Source organism: Armigeres subalbatus, chromosome 2 (assembly GCF_024139115.2).
Source record: "Armigeres subalbatus isolate Guangzhou_Male chromosome 2, GZ_Asu_2, whole genome shotgun sequence".
In the NCBI taxonomy this organism is placed as follows: domain Eukaryota; kingdom Metazoa; phylum Arthropoda; class Insecta; order Diptera; family Culicidae; genus Armigeres; species Armigeres subalbatus.
Window position 1 is genome coordinate 126267561 of NC_085140.1, and position 13674 is coordinate 126281234.

A 13674-nucleotide genomic window follows, 5' to 3' on the forward strand; every position below is an offset into this window, starting at 1 on the left:
TCCACAGGCGTCAAATCAGAGACTCACCCGCAGGCAAGCTGGCGACAAAATATTGTTTTTGATAGGAATGTTACAATAAATTGTATTGTTTTTCTATAATGATTTTTATTCGGGAAGCTTCCATGGTACCACTAATTTTTTTCAGGAATGCTTTACAAAAACTCCAGAAATGCACTGATTTTGCAGATTTTCCAGCAAGCGAAACAAACTTTATTGGATTTCCAATGAAATAAAATTTGCTGGATTGTTTCCAGCATTTTTTGCAGAGCATTAGTGATTAATCATAGATTTAATCATGATTAATGAATAATAGGTTATTTAATCATTATTCATTAATCATAATCATACAAAAAATACGATTCAATCATTAATCACTAATCGTTAATCATAAATTTTTACATTTAATCATTAATCACTAATCATATTCATGATTGCTTTGAGTTTATTCATTAATCATCAATTTCAATCGTTGCATACATTGATTTTATTCATTAATCTTTAATCTTAATCATACAATTTATATACCTTTTAATAACACAATTTGGTAGAAAGGTTACTTGATTATTGATCACAATGAAAATCATTTAATTTGATTATTCATAATCATTATTCATTAATCATATCGATCGTTAATCATTAATCATACACATATTGTGTCAACATTTAATCACGATCGGTAATCGTTAATCATACTCCAAACGTTTTATCCAGTTTTCCGCGAGCGGTAATGGCCGCCAGCTTGCCTGCGGGTTAGTCTCTGATTTGACATTTCTGGAGGTGAACTGCACCCACCATTCGAGCATTTTGATCAATGTGGTATATAAGAAGGCTTGAATTCACTGAATCAGCACCTTCTTATATGCAACATTGGTCAGAATGCTCGGAGCGGTGGGTGCAGTTGACCTCCAGACACGTCAAATCAGAGACTGAACCGCAAGCAAGCTGGCGGCCATTACCGCTCGCGGAAAACTGGATTCATTAATCATAATCGTTAATCATTGTCAAAAATTAATTAAATCGTTGATCATAATCATTAATCATTGTCAAAAATGAATAAATCATTAATCATAATATTTAATCATAGAGTTGAATGATTTAATCATAACAAATTTAATCATTCATTGGAAGCTTTATTCATTAACGCTCTGGGCTGAATCACAAAAAATTGAAATTTTGGTTGGTACGATTAACAACCCTGTTGTTGTTCTTCAACTATTAACATCCACTTGTTTTTCACTGGGCGACTGTACTAAAAATTGACATTTTCATTTCCAAACTGATGCATCGGATGCTTCAAAATGATCTTCTGTTTATTATGTGTTAGTTGGTGTAAAATTACGTGTGAATAGTCTGCAATTAATTAGTAACAAAAAAATCTGCAATGGATTTCCTCCAGGAAGCCGTGTTCCTGGGCGTGGATGTCCTAGTACTGGGCCTTTGTTTTAAGGAGTATTATCAGTGCAAGAAAATCAGTACAGCGCTCAAGGTAAGTGGTGTCTGTCTTGAGAAAGGTCCATCCTCGGATCGGAGATTATGTCATCGATTAATTTATCAATAAAAATAAAAATGTTTTATCCTCGATAGGAAGCGCCACAACTGGGAATCGATGAGACGCTTCCGGAAAAGCTGAAACGTAGCAGCGATAACAAAATAAAGTATGGTGTCATCCGAGGAACGGTTACCCCCATAGGGACACCATTGAAATGCGTTATGTCCCCATCGGTTACAGGCGTTTTACAGATTATGAAATTAAAGTAAGTCTCAACAGGTTTGAATACGTAAAATAGGGTGATCATGGAACAAAGTCATCCAGAATGTTTATTTTTTTAAATTACTTTTATGTATTTTCGATATACATACTTAACTTTCAGTTTTTCGATTTCCACGAAAATCATTTCTCAAAATATATTTTTACCACTTGAACATAATTAGATAATATACCTAAATAGTACAGAGAAATGCAATAATTTTTGTTCTCAACAAATATTAGTGCTGTCCAATAAACAGCTTGAAGTAGCTCGAAGTTTCTCCCATCCTTCTTGTTCTTTTTTGTTAACAAATGGACATGAGCAGGATGGGAATTACTTCGAGCTACTTCAAGCTGCTCATTGGATAGCATTATTTTTCTTTTAATATTAATTTTCTCCAATAAGTAAAAAATTGGAAAAATTATATTACGATCTGTTTACCGGTATTACCGGTAATTGGAGTAGAGTTTTGATTACCCCGATAAACCCACTTATTAACCCTTAAATGCGCAATGTTGTTTTAAAACAACAAACCGAAAATACGTTTAATGTTAATAATTTTAATGGTAGTTTACGCTAAAAATACTTTCGACGATTTCTAAAAAAATCGCCTTGCGCCTTTAAGGGTTAATTACTGATCTCTTATGCTTCTTTTTAGTGAACATAGAGTAGCTCGCGGATTCGCGGGATTTTGGGCGGAGCAAAGAAAGCTTATTCACTTCTCCTACAATGAGGTTCCCTTCCAATTGACCAATGGAAAACTAGGAGTGGAAATCGTCGATGGGCTTTCAGCGGAGATCTTGGATATGGACACCGTCTACGACAATTATGAGCCGTCGAGTTTATCTTTTTTCGATCACATATTTGGATTTTTCTCCGGCGTACGTCAAAAAGGAATGCAAACGACCGAAGAGGTTCTTCGCGATGGTAGTTTTATAACGGCTGTAGGGGAAATCGAGCTGGATGGTGAAACGATCCGGTTACAGCCGTCTTCCGTGGCACCCATGTTTCTGACCACTGCCACGCGAAATACACTCTTGAAAAAGTTTGAAGAAGCAAAATCTTCCATGTTGTTCAAGGTGATCGTTTGTAGTGCTATATCGGCTGTTTTGGTGGGACTGATCACGCGCAAGATTTACAAACGTAAAAAAATGGAGTGGGAAGAGCGACGATTACGAGAAAAGTTGGAAAAATCGCGTGTCCAACGGAGAGCATTGGCACGGCAGCAGGTCTTCAACGACGAGCAGCGTTGCGTAGTTTGCGTGGATAATCCAAAGGAGGTAATTTGTTTGCCATGTGGCCACGTGTGTCTCTGCGAAAATTGCGCAGAGAAAATAAAACTGAACTGCCCCGTGTGTAGATCTAAGATAGAATCCAAAGCAGCCGCATTTATCACATAAGCAATGGATCTGTGGATTTTAGGTAAGTTTTAGTTACACTAACGGCTGATTACTAGTTTTACTCCTAAATGTTATGTATATAAATGGCTTCTGGTTGGCTCAAAAACGCTATTACACTATGGACAACTGATTTGTGAGAAATTCCTGGTAGATCGAAGATCCAGTTGTTAATTGTTCATAAGTTTCTCATAGGTTCTTTGATCATCAACCATTTTTAGAAACACGCGATACTTTCGTTCGTGGTAATCGCGATTATCGTCGCTCATGTCCGGTTTTACTACTTCGGCCGTGCCTCCCATTTCCGTTGCTGCAGTCTGTAGAAGATCATTAAATTATTAATCATTTTTAAAAAGATAACAGACCTAATGCGTGATTAACCTTCAAGTCTGCAAATACTCCGGCGGCACAGGCTCCCATCATTGCTGACCCGAGCAAAACGGCCTCCGTCTCGTGAGGTAACAGCACCGGAATGGAACAGATGTCGGCATGCGTTTGTACAAATAAGGCATTTTTACTGAGACCTCCGCAAAGTAATATGGACCGTATTGGTTCGCGACCGGATTTTGCCAGAATGTCCAGGATGTGTCGGGTTCCGTACTGTTATAAAAAAAAGGGTTCATAATTTGGGAAATTGGGTAGAAACTAAAAAAGGTTATAATAATAAAATATTTTTATAATGTTTATTCAAAATCCATTTTGAATTATCTATATCTCATGTTTGTTGCACTGATGCATCAAACAAAATAATTTTCTAGCTTATTTTCTTGAAACGCTACAAGTTCCGCTTACTTTATGAATTGGTATCGAGCGTATTGTAACCTTTGCTGCTGCTAGAGGGATGGCAATAAGCAGTATCTACTTCGTACGTAAGAATATCCTCAAACAGACCTGGCAACATCCGAGTGGAGACACTTGCTCACAGAGAGACCACGTGCTGGTCGACAGGCGACATTTCTCGGATGTTATAGATGTAAGGTCCTTCAGAGGTCCGAACATCGACTCGAATCACTATCTTGTAGTTGCAAAAATTCGGGCGCGACTTTCCAGCGTCACGAATTCACGAAACAACAGAACGATGCGTTTCAATATCCAACGCTTGTCAGTTGAAGGAGTTGATGAACAGTACCGCCAGAAGCTGGACGAGCGGATAGGAGATGCCACCGGATCTGGCGACGTCAACAGATTGTGGGAAAATATCCACGAAGCTGCGGGACTACAACAGAGCAGGAAATGTTAGGCACTGTACAGCGAGGCCAACGAAATGGTTGGTTTGATGAGGAGTGCCAGCAAGTGAGAAAAATGTTGCTAGGAGTCGAATGCTAGTGGCTCGTACCCGTTCCAACAGAGAGCGATACAGTGTAGCAAGGGCAGAAGAGAAACGAATCCATCGAAAATGAAAAGGCAACACGAAGAGAGTGTGATAGCTGAAGCGCAGGAGAACATGGATAGAAACGATATGCGGAGGCTTTACGCAACTGTCAATGGCGCGCGGCATAAGACAGCGCCAGTGCCCGCCAAGGACGAGATCCCGGTCGAGCTTCTCAAACACGGAAGTGAGCAGCTGCATCAATCAATCCACCAATTATCCAGAAAATATGGGAGGATGAAGAACTGCCTGCCGGCTGGTTGGATGGCCTCATATGCCCAATTTGTAAGAAAGGGCACAGACTAGAGTGTGCCAATTACAGAGGGATGATCACCCTTCTGAACTCGGCGCACAAAATCCTGTAGCGTGTCCTGTTTAACAGACTGAGACCGCTTGAGGAGTCTTTCGTCGGCGAATACCAGGCAGGTTTTCGTGAGGGCCAAGCAACGACGGATCAGATGTTTAGCCTGCGAATGATTCTTGGAAAAATCCGGTAGTACAACTTGCAGACTCACCATCTGTTCATTGATTTCAAAGCAGTGTACGATTCAGTGAATAGAAATGAGCTGTGGCAGATAATGTCCGAACATGGTTTTCCGGCGAAACTGATTAGACTGATACGTGCAACGCTGGATGGCTCGAAATCAAGTACCGTGGACCCCCGATAATTTGAACGGTACCTCATTCAAATTAACGGGGTTCATTTTTAATTTGAACTTCTGGTTACTCTATAAGCATCAGAAAACTGGTTTCTGGCTGCTCTCTTTGCTGGTTTGTTTTGATTATGCGTTCCGTTTAACGATGTTCTATTTTTCTTATTTCGATTCAACGTGCTAAATGACGTTCGAACCATTTTAAATTTGAACGATGTCTAAACGAACGGGGTTCAAATTAAAAAGTGTTCAGACTAAAACGGTCATATTACCGGGGGTCCACGATATTTGAATTGCAGACCTCGTTTGTGACCTTCGACGGATTGAAGTAGGGTGATGCACACACTCAGTTTTTATTTCTGCAGCTTGGCAAAATCCGCACAGCCGTGTGCCCCAGCAAAATAAAAACTGATATCCCGTCAAAAATTACATTAAATTATTTGCTGATTTTCAGCAAATTCGACAGAAATCTCGGCGAAAAATATGTTTGCTGGGGCTCGGCTGTGCGAATCTCGGTAAAAGTTCAACATATTGCTGAGATCCCGGTAAAAAAAAGTGTGCACTTTCGAATTTATTGTTCAACTTTGCACTCGAAGGCTCTATTAGGAGATCTGACGTGCAGAGTAACGGCACTATCATCACACGGCCGCATATGCTCCTTAGCTTTGCGGACGACATCGACCTTATTGGAATCGATCGCAGATCAGTAGTGGAGGCTTTTGTTCCACTGAAGAGGGAGACGGCGAGGATAGGCTTAACCATCAAGTCTACCAAGACAAAGTACATGGTGGTAGGTAGAGATAGGGGAAGACCTAGTGGTGTTGGTGCTGAGGTAGGGCTTGATGGGGATGTGTTTGAAGTTGTTGAAGAATTTGTTTACCTTGGAACGCTTGTGACATGTGATAATGATGTTTCCCGTGAAGTGAAAAGACGTATTGCTGCTGTGAATAGGGCCTTTTACGGATTACGTAACCAGCTTAGGTCCCGCAACATGCATGACGGAAACGAAATTTGCTCTATACAAAACTCTTATTTTACCAGTGGCCCTTTATGGACATTAAAAGAGGCGGACCGGAGAGCTTTCGGGGTTTTCGAGCAAAAAATGCTTCGTACTATTCTCGGTGGGAAACTAGTAAATGGTGTGTGACGTAGACGCATGAATCACGAGCTGTATCAAGTATACAAAGAAGAAAATATTGTGAATCGTATAAAAGTGGACTGGTCACTTAGTGCAAATGTCGGAAGAAAGAATAGCGAAAACGATATTCAACAGAGAACCATATAGGGGCCGGTGAGTTCGTGTAAGGCCACGAACACGCTGGCTGCACGCGGTGAAATCGGACCTGGGGACCCTGAACGTTCGGGGAAACTGGAGGAACATCGCCCAAGACCGACGCTTATGGAGCTCTACAATGCGCCAGGCATAGGTGTATCGACGCTGTAGCCAATCAGGTATTGAGCGTATGAAAAAAGTTTTCGGAAATGTATACAAATGAATGCTAAAGACATTTTTAAACACTAAATAAATACTTACCGCCAGCGATTGTATTAGTGCAAGATAAAGCAAGGCTAAATTTTCCACGTCCTTCGTCATTGTTAAACCAGATATCTGCAAACAATAAAATTCGATTTCATAAAGTAGATTTTATTCCGATTCTCCATCAGGCCATTACGTACCATTCCTTTCAACGTGGGATCCGCTAGGGGAGATCGGTTACCATGAAAGTCGGGCCAAATATGCAATGTTGTGGTTAGCCTGTGTACCGAAGATAGACCCCGTTGTTGCTTCAATCCTAGAAGCAAGTCATTTAAGTATGCGTATATTTTGCCATTGGAATCGTGTTCCTGCAGTAATTGGCCATAGCTCGGGTGTGTTTGCAGAACGAAATCCATCAGCACTCCCGTGGCGCTTTGTCCGGCTTCGTTGAGATACAAATTAGGTATTATGGCATTTTTATAAGGACCCCAAATACCCGGTGCCATGATAGGTGCCTCCGTGATACTCATGTGGCATGAAGAAGTGCCACAAATGATGGCCATTTTTGACGTTAAAGATTCGGACAATTTGTTATCCGGGTTGCGTGCTCCCAATAACGCCAAAGCACCTGCATGTGCATCGATCATCGATGTGGCTACGGCGGTTCCCGGAAGAAGATCCATAGCTTTAGCGGTTTCCTTGGACAATCCACCAGGAATTGCGGTTCCTGGGCTGTTGAGATTTTCTCCTATAAGACTAAAGTTGTTTTCGGTCAAATCATGAAGTCCTATCTTGCTCAAGAAATCCGTCGACCAAGACGCTTTAATTGCATCATAGTTCCACTTACAAACAGCAGAACAGATTGATCTTGACAATTTGCCTGTAGCCTTGTAAGTTAGAAAATCCGGGAGATCGTAGAATGCTCCTGCTTTAGTCCAAGTCTGCTCAAACATATTCTTTTTCAACCATAGCAGTTTAGGGCATTCCATTTCCAGCGAAACAGTTCCACCTACATAGTTAAGGATATCGTGCTTCGTAGAATTAATAAAATCTGCCTCTTCCTGGGCACGGTGATCCATCCAGAGTATAATGTTCTGTTCGTTATGTCCGGTTGTGCTAACAGTTAATGGGTTGCCGTCCTTATTCAATACAACCAATGAACAGGTGGCATCGAACCCTAAGCCTTTTATTTGCTCGCGCGGACATTGTGACACGACATTCTGTAGAAAAATAAAGTTAAGTTTAGATTAAGCAAGTGAATTGCTGTATATCTCCAAGAAAGGTTATAAACAATTCTTTTGTATCTATAAGCGTGTCGAAAACGAAGACGAAGTCCTACGTTAGCACATTGCGCAATGTTGTCCATTAAGCTATAATATTAATTATTAAATATTGGTGAAGTTCATATGTTAATCTGAATCTATACAGTACTAAGTAGGCTTATCTTCCCTATCTTTCCCTCGTTATCGGGCTATCAAGCCGGTTAGGTAAGGTTCTTATGCCGAAAGTCGTGAGACCGAAAGGTCATTAGGCCGAATGAAAGGTCAGAAGTGAAGAATGAGAATTAAGATGTTAGTTATTCGTTTTTCATTCTTTCTTTATTCTTTATTAACGCTTCTTCCTTCCTTCATTCTCTTGCTTTTGCCTTTCTTCTTGAATGTTTTTTTTTTAATTTTTCTCTTTTTTCTATTTCCTTTTTTGTTTTTTCTTCTTTAATTTCCTTTTTTCTTTCTGTTTTAATCATTATTTCGTCTGTATTTTTTCTTCTCACTGTTCACTTTTCACATCTCACTTTTAATTTCTCACTTTTCAATTCAAACTTATCTTTTCTCACTTCTCATTTAACCTAACGATCAGGGTTTGTAGGAAGCGCTCTTATTATGTAACGAACCACTATTAAAGAGAAGCAAAAACTGTTCCGAATCATTACAAGCCCTGATAACAAACTTGTCAAACTTGTATACAAATGCGAAAAAACAGAATCGGATAGGCCCCTCGCTCATTTCGTGTTGTAGACCATATTTTTTCGCACAACTGTGTAAAACAAGTTGAAATACATCATCAGAACTCCAGTACCCCCGCGTTTGGGGCTATTTAAAAGAAATTTATCATGGGGTATAGCCTCCCGAATCAGTTCATTATCATGACAACTTTGGAAAAAATCAGAAGGGTTATGTACAAGACACGACCGTTCGACGTAAACTACGTAAAACAGTTCGGTGCAGTTTGGGATGTAGTACCATCATGCATGAAGATTATAAGATAATTCGTTTCATTACCTATGTGACTGGTTTGGGCATGAGTATGATTGACTGCCCACGGTTGCTACTCCGTTATTGCCAGGCCAGCTGTAATTACAAAGAGAACCAACAGATGAAATTTGGGACCAATATCACCTTTAATGTGTTAAAACTGGTGACCCACAATTAAGCAATACCGGCGCCGGCCGTGTCCGAATGCAGATCAATTAAGGAATTTTGTAAGAATATGATGACTGTGTAAAAGCAGACGATTCCACAAGTACCACCAAGCATTACAATATTGCACATATATCAATCATAAACCGGCATGCTGAATGCTAATTGCATTAGATCAGTGTTAACGATGTGAAGTTACATTTATTTATCAACTGTCAGACAACGATACTCTAAATTAGCATTACGTATGCAGTGATGCATTACTGATGCTTTATTTCAATATGTCAAAGTAATGAACCATTTATTCGGTCTTTTAAGTGCCCTTTTCCACTTTAAGTCAACTTTTTGGACTGTATTTTTTCCAAGCAATATTACTTAATGGCTACTTGGGTCATCTGCACTTTCACGAGTTATCACTGGATTTTGGATACATGTAGTAGGGAGGTATCGAGGTTCGAATTTGGTAAAAAGTATGTCGCGTGTAATGTGTAGTTTTCCCGCACAAAGCAAAACAAAATAACGCTAGTCCCGAGACTGTTCTGCACTGATCGCGCACCAATCAATTAAGTTTTCGACCGCACCCAGCAGATCAAAATATCGTGAGTCTCGAGACGGTTTTGGACAACTTAATCATGTTGGATCGCGCACCAATTTATTAACTTTTCGACCGCACACACACTGTTTTACACATCTAAATCATGTTCGATCGCATACCAATTTTTTTTTCGATAATTGGTAAAAATTTTAGAAATAGGTAATGCATCGCAGTACCGTACATGCATCACAAGCATAGACATCAAAATCAAACAACTGGCGAATTCTTAGTTCGAATCGAATATCATTTCACGCAGCGAAGCACGAAAGCACGAAGGCATTGGTAGCCATCTCAACGGAAAATCATCGCATCCGAGGGGGTTGTCGCTGCAGCTGGTTGCTGCAGAACATTCAACCTCAACGATGGCAGCATGGTCGTCCAGCAGCAGTGGCGAGCGCCCATCGCCGAAAGCAGCACTCATCTGTCGCAACGATGACGCCGATAGAAGAGGTCGCAGCAGAAAGTAAATCATCCAGTGCAGGGATGCCAGATACAATTTTTAAATGTCTGTATTAATCTCAGTAAAATGTCTGTATAGGTCTGTATTTGTCTGTATTTGTCTGTATCTGTCTGTATGGGCTTCAGAGGTATACTGGAAATAAATAGAAAATTACTCAAAACCATACATTTTTGATATCATCGAATAACAAGGTTTCAATAGTCTGAAATTCGAAATAAGTTTTCGTTCCATGAAATAATTAATAATGTATAATAAAAATAATGGCAAATAATTTAGTTTCCGTTAGCGATTAATCAGCTGAGATTCAGCGCACACTCTACATCTTTCGAGCCCCCCCCCCCCCCGGATGCACAAAAAGCCAATTTCAATTCCGCGTTTTCCGCCTCAGAGCTGCCTTCGCTCTCTCAATGAGTAATGAGTTTTGATAAAAGATATTTTAGTTACTAGATAAAGATTGTCGCTGTCGTCGCTGTCCGGAACATCTTTTGCTGGCGAGGATAGGGGAGCTAAATGTCAAAGAAGGAAAATCCATACGATTTGACAGCTTGGTACCCAATATGTTCCGGACAGCAGAACAAAGGGAACCGAAGCGACAATCTTTATCTAGTAACTAAAATATCTTTTGTTTTGATGATGAAATAAATACACGTTTCAATCACTAAATAACAGCAACCAAACGAAACCGCACCGTTGCGAACACATTTCCGGAACTGGGTCTTCGTCATTTTCGACTGGCTTCGTGATGTGATGCGAGGCAATGGTAGCTACGGTGGGCGTCAAGTAGGCAACTTGAGGCTGTATTGTCAACTGTATTAGCAACAAGGTCATCTTCTGGATTAAAAGTCTCCTAACCCTTAAATGCATTTCAAAAACCATCAAAATAGTTTCTGCCTGAATCAGAGATGATTTGAACAACGGATATGGTTTTAATCGTAAAAATTAGCTTTAGGCAAATTCAGATATTGTCTTAGAGCCAGAGGTCAACAAATCAACACGGAATACGACATTCAAGCGAAACATCATTTGGCCATAATTCCTAGAAGTGCAAGGAATGTGTCACCCGTTCTAAATAAAATCAACACACTTTTAATACAATGTTTGGTCCTCGCTCGTCTTGCCTCGATGGGGTGGCCAATTCGCCCCATATGATAAATATAGGCATAATAAAAATACATTTTTTAAATCCAGTTTATAAGATACTCAACGTCATTAATCAATGTTGATTGATACTTATGTCAAAGGCAGGTCATCATAAAGGTGTTTCATGGATCAGTAGAATTCGAAGGAGTTTCACTATTCTACAATAATTACCGCTTAGGGTGGCCGTCTTTCCCCACTTTCCCCTATCATAGAACGTTTTCCAAAATTCGAGGTGAAGTTGATTCATGAAGCTGAATATTTCATGCTTTGATCGAAAGTATCCAATCTACGATTCGAAGTATACCGTAACAATGCTACGTGAATACGACTTTATATAGGAGAATGTTAAAATTAATGAATATACATACATACATACTTTATTTCAATTAACACACATACACGTACACACATACTCACGTACATTCACACATTCATACACAAACGCATTTATTCCCACAATGCCACAATAATTCGTTTCGGCCTGCAATATATATAATTCGGTTACATGTGCGAGAAAGGCAAAACAGCAATAAGTATGTGAAGGTCATTCTTCTGATGGGCTTCATCCTCATCTGCACTCACTCGAACGCATTCACAAACAGCGCTCCAGATGTTGTCGGACGATTGCTCGTAGTGGTTTGGCCTTGGGTTCCAGGTTTGCGTTGGTTTTACGTAAGATTTCAGCACTTTGCCACTGCTGTTAACCAGAGCCGCTCGGACACTTCCGGTACCGACGTCAACACCGATGAAATAGGCGTTGGACATTATTTTGGTTGTTTCACAGAATGGAGCACTATTGAATAGTATTTGATCTGAATCGTGTCTCGTCTGAATGTTAACTAAAGCAGTGCATGCATACATGCACGGGTGTTGATTGGGATGTTTATTGTTTTGTAAAAAATATGTAGATAACGTTTATTATGTATGTACAGGGTGATAATGGTGATAATGCGTTTTGGACGTACTTGTATTTGAATGAATACAGAAAATTTACGTTTATGAAAACCTTACTTGAAAGTTATCCACATTCACGCATGGTGATTCCGAGATGAGGCGTAAAACGCCTCTACAACCTTCGCGCCAATTTAAATTCTGCGGTAAAAGTTCTTTCCTCGTTGATGGATTTGAGTATACGTATAGCTTGTGCTAGTGTTCATCAGTTTGATTTTAGTACAATCGAATGTGCTGACGGTGATCATATCAGAATCAACAAGTCGGAATGTTAAGGTTATGTTTGTTTATGTTTACATACGGGTATAATATTGAATGTGAAATTTTATCAAATTTAAGTGGAAATAATAAGTTTATTACAAAATGGTTCGAGTTAAAAACAGGTACTGTATATTAAAGACCGTCTAGAAAGAGACAGAACCGTCTCAATGAGTACATTGCAGAATATGTTCTTTTACTACAGCGTTTTTTAAAGATTAGCTCGTTTTACCTAAAACATTTTTTATTATGAATCAAACACCCGAATGGTTGAACATACCATAATGTAATAATTAATATTAATAGAGCGTATTTTTTTATTTGAGCGTACTTTTTCTTGTAAACAAACATTGTTCAATAGATTCTGTAAAATCTAAAATTAAATTTAGGCACGGTACCTTACGATACGAGTGTACGACCTAGAGTTGAGTATTCCTGAAATGATAATTTGGTACAGCAATCTTATGGAATATTATCCGACATGCATTTTTCCCGCTTCCATATACAGAACGACAGTTCAGTTTGGTGGAGTGAGAGATACAAAAGATCATATACATTATTTAGCATTTCTGCAATGGTTCGAATATCATAGTCCAAGTCCATTCCCTTATTTATTTAATCTTACAGATACATCTTGATTCAGTTCATGTGCAATAATTTGTCCGATACCGATGCCTTCGCGTTAACGTCGAGCCATTTGGCCAATTTATTGCGTGAGAAAATCGGGAAGTACTACGGTGAGTTCGGACTGGCTAGCACCTTACGGTTACATGTGATTTATTTCAATGAGAAGACACGACTCTGCATCATCCAGACACGACATGGCCCCCATCGTTTCGTAACGAGCATTCTACCATTGTTGACAGTTGTAAATATTTTCTTGATGTTTTCTCTAGTTATAAGATTGAATTAATTTGAATTTCTTATTTTCAGGCTGACACGGAAACAGTGCGATATAGAACGCTTTACGTTGGTGCGACACTTCAACAGTGCCATAAGTTCATCGTTCGCTATCAACAGGAGTATGTGAACAAAATGATTGGCAATTACAAGGGTGTGGCACAGAAGGAACGTTTTGTTGAAGATGTTACAAAAGTTAATAAAATTTGAATGTTATTTCCGTATATAATTTTTTACTACTTTATCAATATATTTATAATATTAGTCAAACTACTTTAATTGCACTTGGTATGGAGTAGCTTGAATCAC

General features: G+C 39.4%; 3 protein-coding genes across 5 annotated transcripts; 2 read left to right on the forward strand and 1 right to left on the reverse strand.

Moving 5' to 3' along the window:
• Window positions 1-1257: 1257 nt before the first annotated feature.
• Window positions 1258-3259, forward strand: LOC134210825 (mitochondrial E3 ubiquitin protein ligase 1). Its single transcript, XM_062687133.1, has 3 exons — window positions 1258-1486; window positions 1585-1754; window positions 2407-3259. Exons 1-3 carry the CDS (start codon window positions 1382-1384, stop codon window positions 3146-3148), a joined length of 1017 nt encoding a protein of 338 aa, XP_062543117.1. The 5' UTR covers window positions 1258-1381; the 3' UTR covers window positions 3149-3259.
• Window positions 3033-13673, forward strand: LOC134210827 (uncharacterized). Of its 3 annotated transcripts, none has more exons than XM_062687136.1 (3): window positions 3033-3170; window positions 13093-13333; window positions 13399-13673. In XM_062687136.1, exons 2-3 carry the CDS (start codon window positions 13112-13114, stop codon window positions 13573-13575), a joined length of 399 nt encoding a protein of 132 aa, XP_062543120.1. In that variant the 5' UTR covers window positions 3033-3170; window positions 13093-13111; the 3' UTR covers window positions 13576-13673. The 3 variants fall into 3 exon arrangements, with proteins under 3 accessions (XP_062543120.1, XP_062543119.1, XP_062543118.1); XM_062687135.1 differs by lacking the exon at window positions 3033-3170 and adding an exon at window positions 12234-12483; XM_062687134.1 differs by lacking the exon at window positions 3033-3170 and adding an exon at window positions 12438-12590.
• On the reverse strand, window positions 3177-12118 carry LOC134210823 (FGGY carbohydrate kinase domain-containing protein). The gene is made up of 5 exons (XM_062687131.1): window positions 11839-12118; window positions 6845-7864; window positions 6702-6776; window positions 3527-3745; window positions 3177-3462 (listed from the first exon to the last, which is right to left on the reverse strand). The coding sequence occupies exons 1-5, from the start codon at window positions 12115-12117 to the stop codon at window positions 3316-3318; spliced, it is 1740 nt and encodes a 579-aa protein (XP_062543115.1). The 5' UTR covers window position 12118; the 3' UTR covers window positions 3177-3315.
• Window position 13674: the final 1 nt, after the last annotated feature.